Here is a 22,351-nt window from a genome sequence, read left to right as displayed (position 1 = left end):
ACAACTAGAAACCAATTAACATTATTTGGCAGCACTTCACAAAACCATCACCAAAGACAAAGAAGGTAAGAGATGTACACACCTTTAGTAATCGTAGAACTAAATTATATGAAAATGAAAACTGAGCCAACAAAAAACAACCTGGACTGTATAAACTAACAGCTAAGAAAATTAATTTTTTCCAAAACACAACTCACATTGAATCGAAATAATCACTCAAGAGGACAAACGGAAAAAAGTATAACTAAGAACACAAAAACAACTCACAACTTAATTAGGAAATCTAAGAAAGACAACACATTTTCATATAAAAAAATTTGAACACAAATTCACATTTACGTTTAACGAAATCAACAAGGAGATAACCAAATATCTCCTACAGATGCGAAGCGAGCAGGAAATCAACTAAATACACAAACCCAAAAAAAAAGATAATGGATATATGAAAGGAATGACTGAAAAAACGATTACGAGCATCAAAGAAATAGGTTCAATACTCATATTGTCCTCTAGATCGCAAACATTGCTCTTCTCCTATTCGTTCAGGAAAAAAAAAATGATTTTCAAAACTTTTAAAAAAATAAAAGCAACAAAAGTCTGATTAGCTAAAAATGACTGTAAATGTTTTAAATATTTTTAAAGTCTTAAAAGTATTTTTAAAGCCTAAGTTAATGGAGATATATTTAGGTTCGTTTTTTCATGAGGCTATAATATGAAAACCCACGCGCACCTATCGCGCGTTGAGCGCGTGCTACAAAAACCCGTGGACTAACCCTCGAAATTGGGCCTTTTTCGCATATTTTAGAAATTGAGAAGGCCGAGAGCGCGTGGTTTTGGGCCAGGTACTATTTTTTTTTTTGTTTCTTCCTTGAGCATTTATTTCCTGTACAAAAGAAAATGCATACGTTACTTTCGCATTTCGATCTCTTTTAACACACTGCATTTATTTGCATACACTTTCATAATAAAAATAGTTTTTTTTTTTGGTTTTGTTATTCTTATTTTCATTTATTTCCAAGCAGTTTTATAGGGCAAGTCCTTATAGAGAGGAGAGGATTGTCAACTACTACAATAATACTATTGGGACTTGCAGAATATTTATTTTGGCTCGACTTACTTTGGAAAAAAGAGTTTCCAAATCATACACTTTCACTATTAAACTGTAAACTTTATCTGTGTTATGGACTATAGTACATGTAGTGGGAATGTGCTTTCATGGAGATTCCTCAACTTTGCTACCATTCTTTCTTATATATTTTTTTTTAACTTTAATTGGTAAAACATTAATTGTTGCTCATTTATTTTATTTGGCTTTCAAGTCTTGAAGATCATCAATCATATCTTCTGATTTCTTTTGCAAAAAAAACCAAAAGCAATCTCCTTTTATATTCCAACTAACATAACGTGAAAACAAACAATCATACACACATCATTATCAAATTTTAAAAAATTTATAAAAAGCCTAAGAATAATGTAACTTTTATTAGATTTACTCGAATGGTTTAAAAGAGAAAAAAGTTTCTTGGAAGGTAAAGGTTCGAGCTTTAAAATTTACTCTGTTTTTTTGGGTAGAACAACTCGTGCAATGGGGGCTGTGATGAAAGTGACAAATAGCTAAATATTTCTCATGCATTTATTGAGTCTCCTCTTTGGACCCGATCCCATTCAACTCATCTTCACAGATGTCCCAAGCTCTCTCTCTTTCTCTCTCTCTCTCTCTTCTCTTCTGTTTCTTCTTTCCTGATCACCAGGTTCTTTGTCTGAATCTCATTTTGTTGAGTCATTTCATTATTAAGCGACTGGAGAGATCCAGACCAAGTTTAAAGCCAAATTCATCGATCATACAATGTCTGGAGACTCTCTGATCGCATCTAAACAGTAAAGTTTCATTCCTTTTTTTCCAGTTTCTTTTCTTGTCTGAATAAGTCTTTCTTCTTCCTCCTCTCTGTTTCTTCCTAATTCTATCATTGATGTGTTATGCAGAGCAAGTTCTTTGTCCAGATTCTCTCAGACCAAAGCCGTTAATCTCTCACAGGTTTAGTTTCCTTGAATCCAATGAAAGAGTTTCCATTAACTTGCTCCTCAAGATGTCAATTTCACTTTAAGCTTTCTCTCAAAATACAGCCAAAGAATGTTACTAAAGTGATCAACGGTCTTGATTCCCCCAAGAAAAGCAAGTTTCACCTTTACAGATTCGAACTCGAGCACGATGTGAGTTTCACTCACCTCTCTTTTAATCATGTCGAGAAATCTGTAAAAATTTGTAACAGCTCAGACTCTGTTACGGTCTGAAACAGGTGCAGCGATTAAGAGATCAATTGCAGAAGGAAACTGCACTACGCGCTCTATTGCTGAAGGCTTCTGATCAAAGCCATAAGATTGAGCTGTCTCACGCATCTTCTCTTCCACGTAGCGTATGTTTCTCCAACTTGTCTTAAGTTCTAAGCTTGGACGGTCATGGATAAAAGCTTGAACCTTGTGAATGTTCCTATAAAACCCGCAGGTTCAAGAACTTCTATCCAATATAGCAGCAATGGAAGCTACGGTCTCTAAGCTCGAACAAGAGATCATGTCTCTACATTTCTTGCTGATTCAAGAGCGAAACGAGAGAAAACTCGCCGAGCATAACCTCACGCATTCTCTATCTCCACCTGTATGTTAATTAAATTCTTCTGTATGTTTAATATTTGTCTCATGTGCCTGGCTCTGATTACAACATTGTTGCCCAGAATGCTATAGATTTGGTTAGACTTTCTGAAAAGAACGAAACATTACGCCGCAAGGAACACAAAGGACAACCTAGAAGCAAACTGGCAAAGTCCTTGCAGAGTTTTGATAATGCTAATGAACTATCCAAGGAGATGATTAGATGCATGAGAAACATATTTGTGTCTCTAGGAGAGACATCTGCAGGATCCAAATCCTCACAAGAGACTACCAGTTTTTCTTCTCGTGAGAACCCTACATCATCGTCATCAACATCGTGGTGGTCTCCTTCAGAACACTCACGGATCTCCAGGTGGGCACAGAGACCACGGATCGATATTCAGAAGAACTCAGATGTTTTAGCAACAGAGAGCAATGCATTTGATCCTTATAGAGTCCAAGGAAAGCTGAGCTGGGCTGACATAGGGAGTTACAGATCTGCAACTGAAGTGGCTTCAATGTCTGTTGAGGAGAAGAGGCTCGGATATGCTTCAGATGAGTTATGGAGATTCAGGTATTTACACAGTTTAAGCATCTTCTGAGATTCAGTTAAGGCCCTTGGAATTTGACAAACGCTAACTCTTATGTGGTATTTTTATTACAGGAACCTCGTCGAAAGACTTGCCAGAGTAAATCCAACAGAACTAAGCCACAACGAGAAGCTCGCCTTCTGGATCAACATATACAATGCCTTGATCATGCATGTAATAATGTCTTCCGAATTTTCGCTAAACTTCAGTTTGCAGATACAAAACTTACAATTTCCTGGTCGTCTGATTCAGGCATACTTAGCTTACGGCGTACCAAAAACCGACATAAAGCTCTTCTCCTTGATGCAAAAGGTTTGATCTCCAAACACAAAACTACCTTAACTTATTGGTTTGGTTCAAACAGGTTAAAATAAGTCTCTGATTTGGACGTTGTATCAGGCTGCTTATACAGTTGGTGGGCATTCATACAACGCAGCAACGATCGAATACATGACTCTAAAGATGAACCCTCCACTGCATCGACCTCAAATCGTACTAAACTCAGCTCAAACTTCTTTATTTTCTGAAACTTTTTCATTTTCTATTCTATATCTCTTACCAAAACCGGGATATTCAGGCTCTGCTTCTCTCCATTCTCAAGCTGAAAGTATCAGAAGCACAGAGACAAGCAGGGATAAGCACACCTGAACCTCTAGTGTCTTTCGCTCTCAGCTGTGGAATGCACTCATCTCCTACAGTAATCTTTCCACATCTATCTGCGTTTCAAATCAGAATTTTTGAATCCACATAGCAAATTTCTCACAGAAATCACTTGCAGGTGAGAATATACTCAGCCGAGAACGTAGCCGAAGAACTTGAAGAAGCTCAGAAAGATTATATCCAGGCGTCAGTGGGAGTGAGCCCCAGGGGGAAGTTGATTGTGCCTCACATGCTTCACTGCTTCGCCAAGAAATTTGTCGATGACTGCAAGGTTTCTCTGTGGATTTCACGTCATTTGCCTCCTCGCCAAGCCGCATTTGTTGAGCAATGCATTCACCGGCGACAACGGTGGGGTTTTCTGGGTTCATCTAGTAGCAAATGCGGTGTAGTTCCCTTTGATTCACGGTTCCGGTATTTGTTTCTTCCATAACAGGGCATTTATGCGCAATGACGTGATTATAGCAAATACTGTTCCGATCCTAGGGTTTAGGTCTATAACTATTTAGGTGAATTAATCTTCTTTTCTCAAAGTAATAAACAAACCAGTGTATTTAGATTTGCTAAACGAAATAAGATGACGAAATACATTTTCTCAAATTGCAAAAGTATAGTAGTATCACCGGGGTACATGTTATTCTGACAAATTACTAAATATTATGTGTCCTTAAGGAGGAGATGAAACTAACTTGGTCCTAACTAGGCATTGATGGATGAAATGTCTACTTTCCGAGATGCTTGGACCACGTTCTTGTTTCCAGGGAAGGACTTGCGGGAAACGTCCACAAGTGCTTTGAAGCTGTAAGGTTCGTGCATAGATAACTCAGAGAGGACTTTCCTGTTCAGCTGGATGTTCTCCTTCATCAGTCCATGGATGAAGTTACCGTAGTTCACCTGTTTCAGGTTTTAGATGTTAGGATTCCAATGAAATATGTCAATCCATGTTTTTCACAAGAAACAGAGTATTAATCTACATATAATAGCATAGATTTGAAAGAGCATTAAACAATGGAACCAAGACTACAAGTGAACAGGAGTCATCAAAAATGTGTTGCAAATCTAAAACCAAGTAACTAAGTTAGAAAAATATGTTACTCTACTTGTATTAGGAATTAATTACAGTTTCGATTAGTTGGAAACAATATTACCAACACGAAATGATACTTGCATAGTTACAGGGTAAGACATTCACATCCTAAAATCTCCATTTGGATAGCATCTCATACATTTGAAAACTCCAAAATTGATCTTCATAAGCATAATATCTCAGAATTTCGAAAACACCAAAATTGATCAAAGATAAGATACAAGCAGTATAAAATGCCCTTCGTTCAACATTTCAGCAAGTTCAATCTCTATCAATATGTGGATGCAAGCACAGAGATCCATTGCATAATAAAATTATCGAGGATATAGCAACATAAACAATCAAACTACAACTTTTGACATAGACGAAGACAGTAAAGCAATTAGGTATAAGTTATACCGTATAACAAAAGCAATTATTTCAACAACTCCGGCGAAATTAAGCACCCCAATTGAACAAACAAAACCCTAAATCGCTAGGATTCGATTACGGACCTAAAAGCTGCCATCAATATCTCAGAAATGTCATTTCTAAACTAAATCATAATTTATCGAATAAAGGCATTATAGCAGTGACGCGAAGCAATCAGGCAAAAACCTAATATCAATTTGTGGGATGAAAAAGGAAAGACGTACACCGTGTTGACGAGAACCGGCGTTGATGCGCTCGATCCAGAGACCTCTCATCTCACGTTTCTTGTTACGCCTATCTCTGTAAGAGTACTGAAGAGCTTTCTCTACTCTCTCCCTCGCAATTCTTATGCAGTTCTTCGCTCTTCCCCTGAAACCTTTCGCTAGCTTGAAGATCTCCTTCTTGTTCATCTTTCTCCTCTCTTCTTATTCCTCCCTTCTCTCACTACTGTGTAACTCCAGTTCCTTGGTCTAACGCCGCCTCTGTGTTTTCCCCATTTTGTTTTCATTTCCGGGTCGATCGAGTCGGGTCGGGTCTGAGATAAATCCGGTAACAATCAAAACCCATTCTCCGTCTGATGGGCCTTTGTTATTTGATACCACAAACTAAATAGAGCCCATTAACCATCCAGTAACGCATAACAGAAGACACGTGTTGCCACGTCATGAAGAGACATTAACACAAACAAAAAACAAAACCAGAATGATAGGTTTAAAGTGGCTTTGCTCTGTTCCGTCACACACAAAAACCCAAAAAAAAAAAGTGAGAAAAAGACTTTTTGAACTGTCAAGTACAACAAAATGGATAATCATCGCCAAATCTCCGCCACGAAATCCGACGGCGTAGAAGCTTCGGACGGTGTGGGGCAGGGGAAGCTATACTCTCCAGACCACGCGATCAAAATCGCTACAAAACGCGACGAAAACGTGGACCAGGGTAACCTCTACTCTCCTGACCACGCGATCAAAATCTCAGAGAAGCCTAACCCGAACAACCCTGTGGAATCATCAGATTCAGAAGAGGGAGATAAGCAGAGGAAGACGACGATGGTGTTGGGGCTGAAGAGTCTTGCATCGGTTAAAGATAGAGTTTTAGAGAAACTAGCCGCTGCTTCGGTTCCGTCGGAGTCGCTGGAAAACACTAAGCAGTTTTTGGAAGGTGTGATCAAGGATTTCGCCGGAGCGGCTCAGGGGATGACGAAAGACGCTTTGCACCGGATTAAAACCAATCTCACTGTTATTCTCCCCTCTGTTTCTCCTGATGTCACCGGAAAGGTTTGGTTTTAAAACTTTTTAGTTTGACGGCAAAACAATTTGGGAATAATTTTTGTCTTGAGTTATGTTAACGACTCTGAGCAGATTGTGGACGATGCTGAGAAGGAAGCCATTAAAGGAGAGGAAGACGATGAGAGAAAGACAAAAGAAAGCTCCGGAGACGAAGTCGCTGACAAGTTGCCGTACGTGTCTCCGACGTCTTCGTTCTTCGGCTCTCTCACCAAACCTTTCTCGAAGCTCTGATGAGTTTTTGGGTCTTACGCGTACAAGTTATTCTAAGATGAATAAGGAAAAAACCTGAGATTTCATGTTTATTGCTCATTTTATAGTGTGAGTTTTGTGTAATACAGAATAGAGTTTCACAGTTTTGTTGTCTTATGTTCTAGGCCTTATATTTTTCTTTGTTTCAGCACACAAATTTAGAGTTGAATATAAGAAATCAATGTTAATGGACATAAAGAGACCAAAGAGATTCTTGTCTGTACAAGTTATACAGGTACGTATGTATATATGTATGTAATGCGTACTTGTGATGAATACATCAGACAAAATGGAATCAATGATTCTCCGTTTCATGTGTTCTTCTCAAGTACAGATAGAGCCGGCGTCAGATAGTTGTTCGCCTTGTCTGGCAAATGAGCCACCTGCGAGAGACAGAGAGAAACTCTTATCAGATGGTATGATGATGAAGATGTGACTTATATAGCAAGTGAGAACTCTTACCAGCTCATAGAGCTCTAATCCTTGCTCCGCAACGTATTCATGGCAAACCTGCAAAAACCAATAGAAGAATGTGAGAGATCCAAGTTGTGATTTCTTCTTTATAGGTCCAAGATTGGATCTTTCTCAGTTGTTTCTTTCTTATGAACTGCCACTCACATCAAAGCTTTTATTTCTGGCGGTTGAATCATGCAGTGCCTTGACACATATATCAGCCACATCCGCACAACTAATGCCCTGAAATTGAAACAGAGTTGGGCATTTTTCAGGTTATAAGTTAGCTCGGGCCAGAGAATCTTTTGTGGTATGCAAGCATATGACTTGAGTTTCTGTTTCATGATTGAAAATAACCTGAGAAATTCTGTTTCCTTGATCAAATATCAGAGCTCGCTGGCCGCCTGGTTCCTCCTGTATCAGAAAAAGTTGTTAGTAAAGGCATCTTTATACACATTGGTGGGAACTCAAAGAACAGTACCTTCAAGGGACCAGGACGAATGATGGTGTATCCAAGGCCTGATCTTCTCAAAGAATCTTCACCAGCCTGACAAATTTAGAAGTCAACAAGAGAGAGGGAGATGTGAAAACATGCAACTTACTGGCACAAAGCCCTGAGAATCCGTAGCGTCAAGATTCAATAGTTTAGTGTGTGTGTTTCAGACAAAATAGACTTACCCTCTTAGCTTTGAGGACTTGCTCCCTTCTGTTGGGTTCTACTCCCGAACCAGTACACGATACTAGAATAAAGTCGGTTTCTTGACCTGCCTGCAGACAAAAATGTGGAAAGTTGAGATCTATACATTTCCTGTTTTTTCGTTCTCTCGGTGATGATCTTCAGCAAGTATAAATTAAGTTGGAGTACTTACAGGTAAAGCTTTTATGTACTCGAATACAAGGCTAAAACTTCTCAAATCTTGTTGCGTACCAGCAAGTCCGTCAGCAGGTCTCTGGAAGAGGAAAAAACCCAAACAGATTGCTAAACTCAGACACAAAGTAATGAAAGTTTTTGGTTAATGATTTAACAAATCAAGCGCCAGAAACAACTGCTCAAGTATTGAAAAGAGTAAGCAAACCTGTCTTTTAGGCTCAAAACGTATTGTCAATGTGTGAACGAGAAACGGATCGAGCGGTGGATCTTCTGGGTTAACCGGACGAAGAGCTGAAAATGGCACTCTTACCTGCCCAAGGAACCAAAAGATTTAGCCAGATAAATAGCTGAAAAGGGGTCAGATTTAATTAGCAAGACCGGTGGTGCTTTTCATACCCGACAAAATCCTGCTTTGGTATTGATCCTAGCGAAATACTGTTTGCTCTGAGACATATCTGATGTTGGACCAGCTTCAAGGATTACAACATAGGATCTTCCGTTCCCACCAACTGAAAGAACTAAGCCTTCATACCTATTGATATAGAAGCATAAGCACAAAAAGGAAGCTAAGGCTCTAGTTGGGTTTCAGACGGTGTTATAACCTTCATTAATACTACTTGCAAGTTATCCCCCATTCCCTAAGTTTCTATGATCGAATCATTTCACAGAACAAGCTGGGAGTAAGGATGGTTGACACATTTTGAAACCAGACTTTACCTGTCAAGAGTGGCACCCAGTGGAAGTGAAAGTTTCTTCGACAACTCAACATATCCTCCACGGGTGAAAACATAACCTGCATTTAAAAAACCACTATACCTTAAAATTCACATCAAAAGTAAAAAGTTTCACAATGGGATATTCTCAGAAGATAAGAGTGTACCTGAAAATTCGGCTCTCTCAGTTTCGGTGAACTCGAACTTAGCATTCATTCCACCATCATATTTACTAGCAGTTGTGTCCTGAAAGTAACTTCCTTGACGAATTTCCCAACCCTCAAGTGCCTCGGCCGACTTGAACTTAGCAATTAAAAGCTTGCTTTTGCTGCTTTTACCCGCTCTTAGTTGCGCTAGTCTGTTATTGTAATCCTGCATAATACACAAAACCAGTACACAGGAATGACTACTCTGTGCTCAACAAAAACAAGAAACCGAATCGACCACGTGGACAAACTTAGTTTATACCTGAAAAGCCTTGGTGAGGTTATAAACACCCAAATGATCAACCCGGGTAAGGTCAGCAGTAATAGTAGACCGAGCTGTGGCGCAGTAGATGATCTTGTTGCAGCTTTCAACTGCGGATTTGAGCGTTGACGGTTCGCCCACATCTCCAACAACAATATCCACTGATCTTGGCAGCATACTCATCACTTCCTCATCTTGTTTCCTCACCAGTGCCTAAACACAACAACCTCAATATTTAAAAACTCTTAAAAGCAATTGCATATAAGTGTATCCACCAAATACTTGTAGTATTATATGAATATTGAGACTTGTGACCATTATTATTATACAAGGGAATCAGTAATGTAATCGAACAACCTTAACGGTGTAGCCACGGAGCAAGAGTTTACGGACGACGATACGGCCGATTCGACTAGTAGCTCCGACGACTAAAACGGTGACGTTTTGAGCGCCAGGAACAACGAACTCACACATAGGTCCTTCTCTAATGAGAAGACTATCAAGAGTCTCCTGCTCATCGGGTCGGGTCGTCCTCGACATCTGACCTAATCCAGAGAATTTACGCCACACCTCATCGAAGATCTGCCGCGATCGCCGTCCTAACCCCACAGGGTTCACATCGTCCAGCTTCAGTGACGGCGGTGACTGAGGCGAAGGCGGAGCTGCTGGTGCTGCGTCGAGTTTCTTCGCCGCAGTCTCTTCGCTTTCCTTAATGGTTGTGGTACCGGGTCGGGTCTTGGACTTCTTTTTGTCGGAGGGGGGAGATGGGGACGGAGAAGAAGACTGAGCCCTAGGGATTACGATTTGGGAGCGATCATGGAATCTGTGAAGTCTGGTGTTGATGCTGAAACTGTTACCAAAATTGGAACTTAGAAACCTCGCATCAGTCGCCGCCATGTTACTGCCAACAATACTACCCACCATTGTTTTGTAATACTCTGCTTCTGCAACCAAAACAGAGCTGAAGTTTTTATAAAAATTATATATGTCAAAACAAATGAAAAAAATTGTGTAAAGTAGTTTGGATAAATTGTTGTAAAGGCATACACTTGTTGTGTTATGTGATAAATCTTTTTGAATGCTAGACTGTCATTGAGAAGACTCTCCTTGGTAGAAACTGGAAACGGATAACGAAAGTGAGACTTTTCAAGTGTTTTTGTCGTTTGAGAAATGGTTGGATCGGAAGATTTTGACATATCAGAAATAAAAGAAGAAGGTGAAGAAGAAGAGAGAGAGAGAGAGAGAGGAATAAGGAGAGAAGATGACCACAGAATCTGGTTTGTGAGTTTTGGACAGTGATATCACTTCTGAGCCAATTAACTTGCCACGTACATTCTCGCCTTTCCTCTTCTTTTCTTTTTTATTTTTATTTCTTCGTTACAAAAACAAATGGGTGAATTGGCTGTATAACCAAAATCAGTAATATAATTAAGAATATAACACTATATTTGAAGAAATTAACCATAGAACTAATCAACTAAAGATTAGATTACATAAAAGAGTATCGTATTCGTATCGTATATGACAAGTTGACAACACAAGAGTTAAACAAACTGTTTATATAGTAGCAACAGTAGAATATGAAGCAAATTATGCATATTATAAATTAGATCTAACAATTGCATTACACAACTTTAGAATATGTAGCAGCAGGTCGTGATAACGTTTACCTTATTAAACCAAAAGCCTAATCCAATTAACGAACGATGCGAAAATATTAATACAGGTTCACCCAAAAATGTAAGAGATGCATCCTTAGATACTCTCTTCAACTTACTTGGCTAGCAAGTTAATATGTCACTATGTATATATATTACATTCCCCCACCAAAGTTATAAAGGCATTTTACAAAATGTACCAGGCTCCAAAAAACTGGAAGAAGAAGAAGGCAGTAAGACACAGAGTGTATGTATATATAATCAAACTATCACACACCAGATCAAGCCACTGAACTGCATCCAAGAGTCTATCGAATCTGATTTCTTCCTTTTCGCGACCTGACCCAGATCCTAAGTTAGCATCTACCAAGATTCTTCTGCTTCAGTGGCACTTAAAGCTGAAAAACTCTTCAAAATCACGCAAGCGCTTCCCCCCTCAGTCAATCATCATCATAATCACTCCATGATTTGTGTCTGTTAAATATGAATCCATCTAAATTAAACCGTTGTAGGGTTTGTTTCCTGTCTTCTTACGTGCCTTCACTAGCAGGTGTTATTCACTTCTCCTTCGTCTTCTTCAAGTGGAGCTCAGAAACAAAATCTTCTTAACCTTGGGAAGAAGATTACATTTCCACTTCTGCTTAGATCCTAAATTGATTTAGTATATACAAATTAATCAACCAGAGGTTCCAGCGACTTCTGCAGCTCTCTGTCTCATCATCTCCATGACGGCAGCTCTACGCCGTGAATCCGATTGCTGTTGTAATCTTCTCAAATGTTCCTTTAGGTCCCTGAAAAGAGAGATTTACAATGATCAATACAAATCTTACAGAACATTAGTTTTGTAAAGCTTTGCCATATGCTATGCCCGGTTCTAATATCCAAAAATGACTCGAGTGAAGAAAAAGATTGACTTTTAATTTTACGTTTTTACTTGTCTTAAGAGACAGGGATAGAAGTTAAAGAGTTTACCCGCATCGAGGTACGTCACAACTGGATTCCTTGCAGGCCCGAGCGTGGAGTTGCAAGAGATACCACATTTTCTTGCATACAACACAACCTCCTGAGGCACGTATTTTGCAACGGAGACCATGTCGAAATAGCCCCTTCACTTTGCGGCAATTGGGATATTGGCAATGTGAAGAACGGCATTGCGACGCATGCACCAGAAGATCGAGCATTTTCCTGAGCTGCATATTTTAGATAAATGAATACTTTAGCAATTCAGAGACATTTTGGAGCCATATGACTAAACCAAGCCCATCTATTTCTTAAAATAAAAGAAGCCTAAATCAAGTGAATAAGAGGCAGCTTTTCAAAAAGAAACTGAATATTACAATACCTGCAAGACACGCAATTGCCTAGCTTCTTTATTCTGAGCGTTTTGATCAGCTAGTGATGGATGATTAGTTAACTTGTGAGGATGATTAACGCCACCCTCTTTATTGTAACACGCATTGCAGACATCATAGTCTGGGCAAACTTCACAGCGCCAGCCTTGACCACTTTCAATATCGAGGTGGCATGCGTTACATGTTGTCACAAAGGCAGGAGCAGTTGGATTATGCAGATGATAAAGCACCATCATGGAAGAATGCTTTGCCCGCCTCAGTGTATCATACTGATAATGGTTCCCTTGACAAAGACTCAGAAATGCTTGCCTCGTATCGAAAAATTCACTTTCAAGTATCTCATCTCTGTCCTTAGTGTCTGCAGGAATATCGCCAATCTCAACCTACAGTATCAAGACCACTATCTTGTGAGATACAACAAAATACAGAAACGCATGAGCTTAAATGACAGACCCTCTTCTCAATTCCTGACCCAAAAGAAACCAATGCAACTTACAGGATACAGTTTATGTTTATCTTTGTGATTAACAGGATGCCTTTCTCTGTCTTCTCGTTTCTGTTCAGCCTCATAGCACCTGAAAAAGTAGAACAACGTTTTCTAGATTGCAGTACTCTACCAGGATTAAGCACACATACGTTTACCAATAAGTCTCTTTCATGAAGATAATTACCACAGCTTCCAAGTTGTACAAACCAAGTCACAACAACAAAAAAACCAAAAAGAGAGAAAAAGCTAACCAGCAAACGAAAAAGGACAATTCTTACCCATCGCATAACTGGAAATCTTTGCACTGGCTGCAAACCCAACGGTTTCCTGTAACCATCAGTGTACAGCAATGCGTGCAACAATGCTGCAAGTGAACCATGATAAAATCCTCCTTCATTGGGTGAATGGTCTCACCAAGCTAAAAAACATAGAGATATAATATTAGCAAAAACCAAAAACAGAAAAACTAAACAAAAGAATCGTATTACGAAAGCTGATATACAGAGAAGGGAAGGGGCATGGAAAGAAACGACTACTTTATGCATTAGCAGCAGATCTTTGGACGCATTCCCAGAGAAATCTGACTGGCCAGATGCTTTAAGAGCTCTTTTTGTAATGGGTTTCTTGAGTATTCCTTTCTTATTTCCCTTTCTACCATCATCATCTTGACTCATTTGGTATATGATATCCTCTGCTGCACCTGGCCAGTAGTCACCATCGAAGTACGGGAGCCTAGCTGCTGTAACCTTAGCTCTACATTCACCAGTTTGCAAGAAAAAATGGTCATATAGATTTGTAGTTTCCGCAACAATCCCTTCCTTTGCAGCTTTTCTCAACATTGCTAAGTACCTGTGTCGACCATGAGCAATTGGAGGATGTTAAGGGATTTTCCTAGGAAAATTTGATGAAGAAAATGACCAAAGACAATTGGTCTGACCATTCTCGTAGTTTATCAGACTTGGGCGTTTTCTGAATTTCTGGATGGCAATATAGGATATAGTCCTCACCCTTCAGTGGTGGACAAGCCCATATGTAGCAGCTCGTGAAACCACGCAATTTGCAGTATTCCAGGTAACCAATCTGAAAAAAAAATCATCAATGTATATTCTTGTCTCTTGAATCCTCCATGTAATGTAGAAGACCACACAAATCTTGGTTGAAAAAGACTTACAAGAATTTCGTGGTAAACAAAAGTGCGCAAAGCCTCTCCATTAGCAGATTTAATATCAGGTCTAAAGTACTTCACGGAATCCAAATATGAGAGATAAACACGGCGTTGATTAGGAGATGAACATTCGGATCCAAATTCTTGGACATACATCCCAAACAAGCATACTTCTACACCTTCTATCTTCTGGAACAACAGAACCACCTGACAGAAAAATGTGGAGCGCGAAATGTATTATTTCAAGAGAGGAACTCAGAAAATGTGGACATGAAGCAAATACGATGATGGTGTGTGTCGATCATTCATACCTTGGATTTGTATGGAAATTCTGTCGGAAAATTATCCTCCCGAAAAATTTCGAGAAATCGAGATTTGACTTCCAGCTTCTTGTCAACAGATGAAACAACTCTAACCACAAGGGATTCAGCAGTAGGAATCTGTCAGTGTCAGTTAAAAAAAAAAACGATGAGTGACCAACCAGTACGCTTCAATCTAAATTCTAATGTTTCCAGTGAAGTAGCACTTCAGAAAACCATAAAAGATAGGACTCGAATGAAAAATCATATGAGACTTTAAACCTTCTACATGTATTCCGCCAGTTTACCTCATCATAACCTGTTCCTTGAACCCTAGCTCTCGCATTCCTTTCCTGCTTCAGCCTTTTAAATAACCGCTCCTCTATATGGTCACTGAGAATTGTTCTTGGCAGGTCTTTCCCTCCGAGAACAGCACTATGAGGTAAAGGCTTTCTCTCATTTTGCTCCACCTCAACTATATAGCAATAGGGACAGGTGTACTCAGCTTGCCCTCCGTCATTCCTCCTCCCATTAAAAAGAGCACATATCTGATGCTGCCAGGCCTCACATTTATCACACTGGACCCACTGCAAATAACATGGAACACAATAGACAAACTCAGAAAAACCTATAAAACCGGAGGCAAATGACAATACAACTCTACTGAGTGGATAATCTTACCCATTCTTCAGTCTCTTCATCATTTTTCTTTTTCTCAAGTCTTGCCTTCTGTATCGAAGTCCCTTCAGCGAGAATAGTGTCTCCTCGGGATTCATTATAACAGGGAATACAAAAGTAATGACGAGTTTCACCACCTCCAACAGTATAGTACATCGCATTTCTCTTGATACGAGCACCACAAGGAGTACAATAAATAGGTGGTGGCTCAAATGTAAGCTTCTCCACCGCACATAACTGGCAGGAATTCTCACTCATCGAATTCTCCATTGCCTGATTCTTTTCTGCTTTGGCTTTACTCTGCAGACACATGGAAGTTAAATGATGAGGTATTCATCAGTGATCACGTAGCTAGAAATTCATCTTTAAACCAATACGACAAAGAGTAAACACATATAGTATATATGAATAAAACTTGCTTCTCTGTAAATTTTTTCGGAAAAAAATTTGCAAACCTGGCCAACCCACTGACGAAGACCACGAATATGTTCTCTCACTTGTTCGGGAGTGAACAATTCAGTTAAGGAAACACCTTTTATCTTTGGTTTTCCAGATTTCGATGCAGGTTCAGAAGTGTCCACCAGATCTTCTTCCTTCGGCTCAGGCTTTTTCTCCATTTTGATGTTTTCTTGTTTTGGCGAGTCACCATGTTTACCTAGCTCACTGACAAGCCTAGGTTTGGGAACATTATCAACAACTTCATTTTTCACTTCTTTAATGCCGAATCCTGTTTGAACAGAAACATCAGGAATTTCTGCTTTCACTTCCACTGTCTCTGACTTCAATGGCTTATGATCCTTTCTTTCGGCATCCTGAGGTAAATCTGCCTCTGTAGTAGAAACAATGGTGCGTTTACAATTTTCAGTCTCAGGGACCACAGGTTGAAAAGATTGCTCCACCTTCACTCGCTTTGTTGAAGGTTGCAAATTATCTAAAGTATCAGCACAACGAGGGGCACCAGAAACCGTTCCAGCATTAGCGTGTAATGGATCATTTGATACTACAGATCTATTCACTGAACTCAATGCACTGCTATCACTTTTTAAACGGGCCAGGGCTTGCACATTAGCTTGTTGCTGATAGGTCTTCACAGGCACACAGACCGGGCACCGAGGATCCTTGCAGGTTTTATAGTGGCCAATCAATCCCTTTGTGTGACGACAACGGGGATACGGACACTGTGTATCAGAACAATTGTCCATGTGACTCCATAGTTTCTGAACAGTTACACAATTTCGATCTTGGCACTTCCCTCCTGGCGGTTTGCAACTCCGTGCATGACGTAGAAACAGGAGCCATCTCTGTTGATTTCGGAACTTGGGATCGTGACTTATTTTTCCATATGTACATGTAGTACCGACAGAATTTTGCATATTATGGGATTCTGATATACTAGAAGTATGATTTTGACCAATAACAGACCCTCCAGTCAAATTATTAGGTTGAGCTTCATCAGATCCGGTAATTATTTGGTGGAAATCCTGCTGAATGTGCTTTTCACTTGAGATAGCATTAGACATTTGCGTGTGTTCCTGAGACTGGGAAGGCCACTGACCTCGTGGGTTGGATTCTGATTTTACTCCAACAGCAAGATTGCTAAAACTGTTGATAGAATCAGTACCTATATTCTGAGGGTGAAGCATTTGCTGAATCTGTTGGCTATTTTGAGGGAGTGATGTGCATATATCACTCTGACTTTTGACTGGGAGAGGCTGAGCGTCTGCATGACAGTCTTCTCCAGACTTCTGATATTGATTCTGGAGCTGAGAAAGCTGGAATCGTTCAGATGCTTGGGAGTGCATAGCTTGACTCTGGTTCTCCATTCCAGGCTCATGTTTCACATTTGTAATCATGTCAGAGTCCACCTGAGCTTTCCCCAAGCCATCATTACTTATTAATCTATGTTGCTGCAGGGTCTGCTGCTTCAATTTCCTATGATTGATAAATTGCTGCTGCTGCTGTTGAATCTGATTTGGTTGTTGCTGGGATCGATTAGGCGGCTGCTGAAACTGTTGTTGACGTGACTGCAGATAATGAGAAAAGAAGATTGAAATTTCGAATACTCAAAGTGATAAGTGTTTAATTTGTCTGCATTGTTGCATGCATAGTGAGGTTGACTGATTGCTCACCAGAGAAGAGTTAACTCTGGACACCGACTGGAAACTTGCTGGATTGATATTTTGAGCATTTGTCATCGTCCCAACCGATGTTATAGCTCCATGGAAGGGGTCAGGATTTGTTGTGCTATAACCTTCCCCTGAAATATGAAACACGCTTTCAGTATTCTGAGTGGTATGTACTAGTCATTCACAATCGCCAAACTACAATGACAATACATGAGAAATATGATAATCAGGACAGAAAAAAAAAAAAGTGACAAGTTACCCTGCTGTAGTTTTTTGGACGCATTGGTGTAAGATGAACCTGAGTCTACACTTTTTTCGTTCACTCCAACAGTACCATTTACAGAGCTATTGGCCACCCCAGACGGCTTTGGTTGTATGTCAGGTCTAAGGCCAGCAGCCATTTGGTTGGACAACGTGTGACTATTTTGCCCACCTGTATGCTGCCTTTGTTGCTGCTGCTGCTGCTGCGACCGAGGTATCATTGTGGGCTCAGCAGAAAATCCACCTCCGTTGTTATTAGTAGCACTGTTCACAAACCCGGGTGTCGGAATCATCTGGCTAGTACTTCTTTGAGAACCCATGGAAGCCATTTTCCCTCCAGAACCAAGAGAAAAGTTTCTCGAAGAATGCTGGAATCCATTAGACATATTACCTACAAACAAGTTTCAAGGTGTCAGAGAAACGTGAGATAAAAAAATATCCAGGAGAAATATCTACGATCACATTAATAAAAGAACCTCTATGCACCCCACCAGCAATTAGAGGGCTTCCAGTGTTCACGGCTGTGCTTGTGATGTTGGTGTTGCCAGCTACTGTAGCATCAACAGAGGATGTAACCATCGAATTAGGATTACCCGCAGTGTGTGATAATCCTGGAGTAGGTATCATCGTTCCAACCGAAGAAGAATTAGCATGTCGCTGACTGTAGTTATTTACAGGTCTGCCTTTTATTAGGCTTGTAATCCGAAGTTCAAGGGTTGACCGGTTCATGTAATCATCCTGAAAGTGCCACAAATGAAAAGAAAGAATTTAAGTAAGGACACGAGTCAACAAGCTGGATATAGAGGCAACATGTCAAAAAAGTATCAGCCAATCTAGTTAGAATTCCCCACTCCCCAGTAAACCAAACCCTAAAATGCTACGTACCAATCAATTATTTTTCCTTAAGGCAGACAGAAATATTTTGGTATACCTTTGTGGTAGCCATCCTAAAAAGCCCGTCTTCTATACGTTTAGCAACATCAATATACTTTGCCCTTGATGCAGCATCAGTTGGAGATGGTTGCCGTTGCTGTAACATGGTAAATCTGGAAAGAACGGAAGATCAAGAAGGATCAGTTAGAAATAGTCCCCTATGCAATAACCATAAAGAAATCTCAAGAAGCAGAACACAAAAATCTCCGGTTCTTAAGAAATGAAGCAGATATGCCATAATGCAACCAAAGCAGTAATATGTTTGTATCATTCCCAGCCCACATTGAGATAACATTAACGTAATCAATAATACAGTGGCAACTAACAGACAAGGAGTGCAAGATGAATGAAACAAATCCACAACTCATAGACATGCTAAAGTGGGAGGATACAAAAAAAAAAAATGTAGCTGAAAACTGAAGGCTTACACAAGAGTTTGCATGTATTGTCGAAGTTTCTGAACCTCATGATCCATGGCACCATTGATGTTTCGTGAAGGCCCTACTACACCAGTACTAGCACCGGGAGCAGTAACAACACCAGTAGCAGCACCAGTGGCACCAACCAAATTCTGCTGCATTTGAGAGTTGCCATTATTGTGGGGCATAGTCCCTTGGTTCGGAACCTGTCCCGACATGTGAGCCTGAACATTCATGTTATCTCTTAAATTTGCGTCGCCTTCTCCTAAAACTTCTTGCAACTAGCACTAACAGACACTGCATAACTCTTGTGTCCCAGAGAATCCAGATGATCGAAAGTTCATCTCCTGCTCTTAAAATTATTCTTCAGATGATCTCTTAACACCTAACACCGTGAAAATGTCCTGAAAAAAAAAAAAAAAAACTCTTACTCTTGTTAAAACTCAAGTGACATGACTATATCTCAATTTAATTGAACTAGAAATCAATTAGACTAATGATCAAAGCAACAAAATTGTAAGAATTACGAAAGCAGATAACTAAAGAAGCAATAAGCACAAGTGTATCCAAAAACATATGAATTAAATTATAAAAAAAAAAAAAAAAAAAAAAAAAACCTAGAATTCAATCCAACCTTGCAAGTGATTCACAGAAGTAGCAAACTTCAGCCGCAAAGAGCACAACCCAGCATAAAATAATTCACCCCTCACACAGCCGATGTCGCACGTGCGAACTCACACGAAGCAAAGCCCAGAAGGAAAAAAATAACGAAGGAGAAAAAAGATTTAGGATCAAACAAGCAAAGTTAGACAAAATCCCAGAAAGCCAAATAACCTAGAAGACGAGAAAGAAAGAAAAAAAACGAATTATCGACAAATTTGTTTTTGAAAAATTGTAAGAGAGTTTGTTTTTCGCAGTCGGACTTCTTCGAATTTGGGGGATTTTTTTCGGGAGCTCACTCGATTTGGGGATTTTTGATTTTTCTTTTTTTTTTCCTAAGTGAGGGATTTTTCGTTTTGATTTTGTAAGTAAAAGTAACAAAGAAAAAAAGACACATTAAATAACACTTACCTTATGTTTCTTATGTCTGAATACAAAATCATCAAAAGTTAATTGTGGGAACCAATGAAGAAAATCGAACAGCTGACCAGATAGATGCGCTCCTGTCCGTCCGATCAAAATTTTCTAATAATTTGAATCTTCACCCCTTGTAGTTTTGCTCTGTTTTTAATTTCACAAAACTACTTCTAGGCTTCTAGCTAACTGCACTTTTTTTGTCTGTGCCAATTTACCAAAGAGTAGACAAAACCATTCAAATTTATGCATACACCAAGCCATAACCGGAAACAAATCATAACCTGTGTTTACACCTTTGGTAAGATCTTACAAGTTACAAGCAGCAAATAATACAGTAACAATGCAAAAGCTATAGTGTATTGTGCAATATATGATATCATCTCTTTCCTTGTAACATCAGCCATATAAACGTTCCCAAACAAGTCGGAATAGACCTTTCTTATAATCTTCAGCTCTCAAGGCTCACCACCGACTTCAGATTCTCTGCAATCTCTGTCTCGCACTGATCTCTGTTCTCATTATCCTGCTGCACTGACACAAAATAAATATTGGAACTTCACAAAGTTCAGAATGTTTATTACATGGAAAGTTCGAAGATACGCCTCTTAGTGGGAGTTCGAAGCTCATGAAGCATGATTAAATATACGATGTACCATAGTCGGCTCAGCAGAAACTTCTGGCGAAGTTGTTACAAGCGAAGAAGAATTAGCATTTTTCTGATCGTAGTTAATCAGTTGTGTGCCTTTTACTGAGCTTGTCAAACGAGATTCAATGGTTGACAGGTTCAAGTACTCGGTCCAGCGCCGGTCCGGTTAAATTTGTGGCCAAATACGGAATCCAAAATTGAGGCCTTTATATAAAAAATAATACCACAAACTTTTGCCAAAAAAAAAGTTTTCCCAACATAAAACAGAGAAACGATAGCTTATTTAAACTTTTTCTTGAAGATACTCCTTGGTGCTTTTCGTTCTGCAAAGTCATTCATCAACTTCTCATAATCAAGGTGTTTGATCATGTCTTTTTCAATCGATAACATAGCTAAACCATTCAACCTATCTTGTGACATTGTCGATCTTAAGTAAGACTTGATCAACTTTAGCTTTGAATAGCTTCGCTCTGCCGAGGCCACTGAAACTGGGATTGTAAGCATAATTCTATAAGATTGTACTTGTAAACGTATATCGATTCCAGTTGTTGGTCCTTATCTAGATCTCTAACAGGCTTTCTTAAGCATTACAAAAGAAAAAATAATTGGGCTTTTATTTTGAGGCCCGATACGAATGTATCATAAGGATATGTCAAGGGCCGGGCCTGAGTACTCCTCCTGCAAGTTTTCCAAGTTAGAAAGCCTCACAAACGAAAAGAATATCAGTAATTCGTAAGGACATAACGCCAACAAGCTGGATTCAGTGACAACATGTCAGAAAAGCATCAGACCATCTTGCTTAATTCGTTGAATCTCCTCAGAAAATCAAATCCCAAATGCTAATTAATACTAAATCAAGTAAAAATATATATTTGGTATACCTTTGTCATAGCCATTATATAAAGTCCCTCCTCTAAGCGTTTAGCAGCATCTAAACACTTGGCCTTTGATCCATCATCAGACGGAAAGGGATTCTGCTTCTCAACTTGCCGAAGCTGGAAAGATTTTAAGATCAGTTAGAAACGATAATTCCCCCATGAGATAATAACCATCAAGAAATTAACCCTCCCAAGGGTTTAATTAGTCAACGACAAAGACCAATGTAGACAACCGACAAGACTGGAATCCAAAATAAGTAGCATTTCTGAAGCAGAGACACCTCCTGTTAAGTCTTAGAACAAAGCAGTTATGCAGGATTACAGAACCGAAAAAACAGTAACAAGTTCTTTGCCAGCAACATTAACTCAGTTCATGATACAGCAGCAACTAACGGAAAAATTAATATAATTTGAATGCTTACATAACGTCGCGCATGTAACGGCGAATTTGCAAAAAATCATTGTCCATGAGAGAAGTACTGTAACGTGGAAGCCCTAAAGCAACACCAATTCACCAGCAGAAGAAGCATCATCCATCAGTAGAAACACCAACTATAAGCAAACGTAAGTGTATATATTGAGATATATGTCTGTATCCCCCACATAAAACCTAGACTTCCATCGATCCAACGTTAAATTGCTACTCAAATGAAAGAATCAATCTTCCACCGCAAAAGACCGGATCCCATAGAGATCACAGAGGCGAAAATGTTACCTGTAATTACGATGATGATCGATTCTCCGAAAAAACAGAAGAACGGTACAAGTAAAGTCGGATGAACAGACGATTTCACGTGCGCGTCTAAAAACTCACGCAAGCAAGGAGTAAAATGAGAAATCTCTCGGAAAGAGATGTTGAAACCGAGAAGTAAAGCTAATTTTAAACCAAAATTCCTAATCCGGTAAGTTCTGTTCTTTTGGAGTCTCTGACTCGGATTGCA

At 39.4% G+C, this 22,351-nt stretch overlaps 5 protein-coding genes and 1 long non-coding RNA gene across 11 annotated transcripts; 2 read left to right on the top strand and 4 right to left on the bottom strand.

The window, feature by feature from the left end:
• Positions 1-1,531: 1,531 nt before the first annotated feature.
• Positions 1,532-4,493, top strand: LOC104775778 (uncharacterized). Of its 2 annotated transcripts, none has more exons than XM_010499701.3 (11): positions 1,532-1,878; positions 1,984-2,035; positions 2,125-2,211; positions 2,298-2,414; positions 2,504-2,653; positions 2,730-3,220; positions 3,311-3,410; positions 3,489-3,548; positions 3,636-3,728; positions 3,814-3,933; positions 4,015-4,493. In XM_010499701.3, exons 1-11 carry the CDS (start codon positions 1,847-1,849, stop codon positions 4,324-4,326), a joined length of 1,614 nt encoding a protein of 537 aa, XP_010498003.1. In that variant the 5' UTR covers positions 1,532-1,846; the 3' UTR covers positions 4,327-4,493. The 2 variants fall into 2 exon arrangements, with proteins under 2 accessions (XP_010498003.1, XP_087356348.1); XM_087500222.1 differs by having other exon boundaries at positions 1,679-1,878; positions 2,740-3,220.
• LOC104775777 (uncharacterized) lies at positions 4,431-6,122 on the bottom strand. Its single transcript, XM_010499700.2, has 2 exons — positions 5,616-6,122; positions 4,431-4,787 (listed from the first exon to the last, which is right to left on the bottom strand). The coding sequence occupies exons 1-2, from the start codon at positions 5,799-5,801 to the stop codon at positions 4,593-4,595; spliced, it is 381 nt and encodes a 126-aa protein (XP_010498002.1). The 5' UTR covers positions 5,802-6,122; the 3' UTR covers positions 4,431-4,592.
• Positions 6,099-7,124, top strand: LOC104775776 (uncharacterized). 2 transcript variants are annotated; one of them, XR_015589445.1, is made up of 3 exons: positions 6,099-6,665; positions 6,750-6,995; positions 7,076-7,124. XR_015589445.1 is itself a non-coding variant. In XM_010499699.3 (2 exons), exons 1-2 carry the CDS (start codon positions 6,192-6,194, stop codon positions 6,906-6,908), a joined length of 633 nt encoding a protein of 210 aa, XP_010498001.1. In that variant the 5' UTR covers positions 6,099-6,191; the 3' UTR covers positions 6,909-7,029. The 2 variants fall into 2 exon arrangements, 1 of the variants encoding a protein (XP_010498001.1); XM_010499699.3 differs by lacking the exon at positions 7,076-7,124 and having other exon boundaries at positions 6,750-7,029.
• Positions 7,060-10,745, bottom strand: LOC104775774 (protein HIGH CHLOROPHYLL FLUORESCENCE PHENOTYPE 173, chloroplastic). 2 transcript variants are annotated; one of them, XM_087500214.1, is made up of 14 exons: positions 10,479-10,745; positions 9,789-10,375; positions 9,432-9,644; positions 9,131-9,335; positions 8,968-9,043; positions 8,647-8,782; positions 8,456-8,560; positions 8,249-8,329; positions 8,058-8,147; positions 7,861-7,926; positions 7,737-7,793; positions 7,545-7,622; positions 7,389-7,436; positions 7,060-7,309 (listed from the first exon to the last, which is right to left on the bottom strand). In XM_087500214.1, exons 2-14 carry the CDS (start codon positions 10,353-10,355, stop codon positions 7,238-7,240), a joined length of 1,794 nt encoding a protein of 597 aa, XP_087356340.1. In that variant the 5' UTR covers positions 10,356-10,375; positions 10,479-10,745; the 3' UTR covers positions 7,060-7,237. The 2 variants fall into 2 exon arrangements, with proteins under 2 accessions (XP_087356340.1, XP_087356339.1); XM_087500213.1 differs by having other exon boundaries at positions 9,789-10,392; positions 10,479-10,720.
• A 360-nt stretch (positions 10,746-11,105) lies between these two features.
• Positions 11,106-19,904, bottom strand: LOC104775773 (histone acetyltransferase HAC12). 2 transcript variants are annotated; one of them, XM_087500209.1, is made up of 18 exons: positions 19,444-19,904; positions 18,819-19,213; positions 18,389-18,503; positions 17,949-18,195; positions 17,456-17,848; positions 17,200-17,327; positions 15,526-17,094; positions 15,074-15,370; positions 14,701-14,979; positions 14,405-14,533; positions 14,100-14,300; positions 13,866-14,008; positions 13,465-13,777; positions 13,207-13,346; positions 12,938-13,016; positions 12,432-12,824; positions 12,062-12,279; positions 11,106-11,880 (listed from the first exon to the last, which is right to left on the bottom strand). In XM_087500209.1, exons 2-18 carry the CDS (start codon positions 19,043-19,045, stop codon positions 11,766-11,768), a joined length of 4,986 nt encoding a protein of 1,661 aa, XP_087356335.1. In that variant the 5' UTR covers positions 19,046-19,213; positions 19,444-19,904; the 3' UTR covers positions 11,106-11,765. The 2 variants fall into 2 exon arrangements, with proteins under 2 accessions (XP_087356335.1, XP_087356332.1); XM_087500206.1 differs by having other exon boundaries at positions 17,934-18,195; positions 19,444-19,864.
• An 818-nt stretch (positions 19,905-20,722) lies between these two features.
• On the bottom strand, positions 20,723-22,337 carry LOC104775772 (uncharacterized). 2 transcript variants are annotated; one of them, XR_766074.3, is made up of 4 exons: positions 22,126-22,337; positions 21,833-21,905; positions 21,414-21,527; positions 20,723-21,210 (listed from the first exon to the last, which is right to left on the bottom strand). It is a non-coding gene; the product is annotated as an uncharacterized LOC104775772 (long non-coding RNA). The 2 variants fall into 2 exon arrangements; XR_015589431.1 differs by having other exon boundaries at positions 21,022-21,210; positions 21,833-21,962.
• Between the last annotated feature and the right edge of the window lie 14 nt (positions 22,338-22,351).

Source organism: Camelina sativa, chromosome 3 (assembly GCF_030686135.1).
Source record: "Camelina sativa cultivar CO46 ecotype springtype chromosome 3, ASM3068613v1".
Classification (NCBI taxonomy): domain Eukaryota; kingdom Viridiplantae; phylum Streptophyta; class Magnoliopsida; order Brassicales; family Brassicaceae; genus Camelina; species Camelina sativa.
The sequence above is the reverse complement of the archived record's forward strand: the minus strand, read 5'-3'. Positions and strand labels throughout refer to the sequence as shown.

What these genes read in the sequence shown, in the direction of transcription:
- LOC104775777 (XM_010499700.2), bottom strand. Translation starts at nt 5,801, where the DNA reads ATGAACAAGAAGGAGATCTTCAAGCTAGCGAAAGGTTTCAGGGGAAGA. An exon ending in CCGGTTCTCGTCAACACGGT is followed by an intron (nt 4,788 to 5,615) that starts GTACGTCTTTCC and finishes AACCTGAAACAG; the next exon opens with GTGAACTACGGTAACTTCAT.
- LOC104775776 (XM_010499699.3), top strand. Translation starts at nt 6,192, where the DNA reads ATGGATAATCATCGCCAAATCTCCGCCACGAAATCCGACGGCGTAGAA. An exon ending in CTCCTGATGTCACCGGAAAG is followed by an intron (nt 6,666 to 6,749) that starts GTTTGGTTTTAA and finishes GACTCTGAGCAG; the next exon opens with ATTGTGGACGATGCTGAGAA.
- LOC104775774 (XM_087500213.1), bottom strand. Translation starts at nt 10,627, where the DNA reads ATGTCAAAATCTTCCGATCCAACCATTTCTCAAACGACAAAAACACTT. An exon ending in CCAAAGCAGGATTTTGTCGG is followed by an intron (nt 8,561 to 8,646) that starts GTATGAAAAGCA and finishes TTCCTTGGGCAG; the next exon opens with GTAAGAGTGCCATTTTCAGC. An exon ending in AGTACATAAAAGCTTTACCT is followed by an intron (nt 8,148 to 8,248) that starts GTAAGTACTCCA and finishes TTTTGTCTGCAG; the next exon opens with GCAGGTCAAGAAACCGACTT.
- LOC104775773 (XM_087500206.1), bottom strand. Translation starts at nt 19,045, where the DNA reads ATGAATGTTCAGGCTCACATGTCGGGACAGGTTCCGAACCAAGGGACT. An exon ending in TGCTGGTGGGGTGCATAGAG is followed by an intron (nt 17,849 to 17,933) that starts GTTCTTTTATTA and finishes ACTTGTTTGTAG; the next exon opens with GTAATATGTCTAATGGATTC. An exon ending in GGCAATTGCGTGTCTTGCAG is followed by an intron (nt 12,280 to 12,431) that starts GTATTGTAATAT and finishes TAAAATATGCAG; the next exon opens with CTCAGGAAAATGCTCGATCT.
- LOC104775778 (XM_010499701.3), top strand. Translation starts at nt 1,847, where the DNA reads ATGTCTGGAGACTCTCTGATCGCATCTAAACA. An exon ending in CATCTTCTCTTCCACGTAGC is followed by an intron (nt 2,415 to 2,503) that starts GTATGTTTCTCC and finishes TAAAACCCGCAG; the next exon opens with GTTCAAGAACTTCTATCCAA. An exon ending in TCTTCTCCTTGATGCAAAAG is followed by an intron (nt 3,549 to 3,635) that starts GTTTGATCTCCA and finishes ACGTTGTATCAG; the next exon opens with GCTGCTTATACAGTTGGTGG.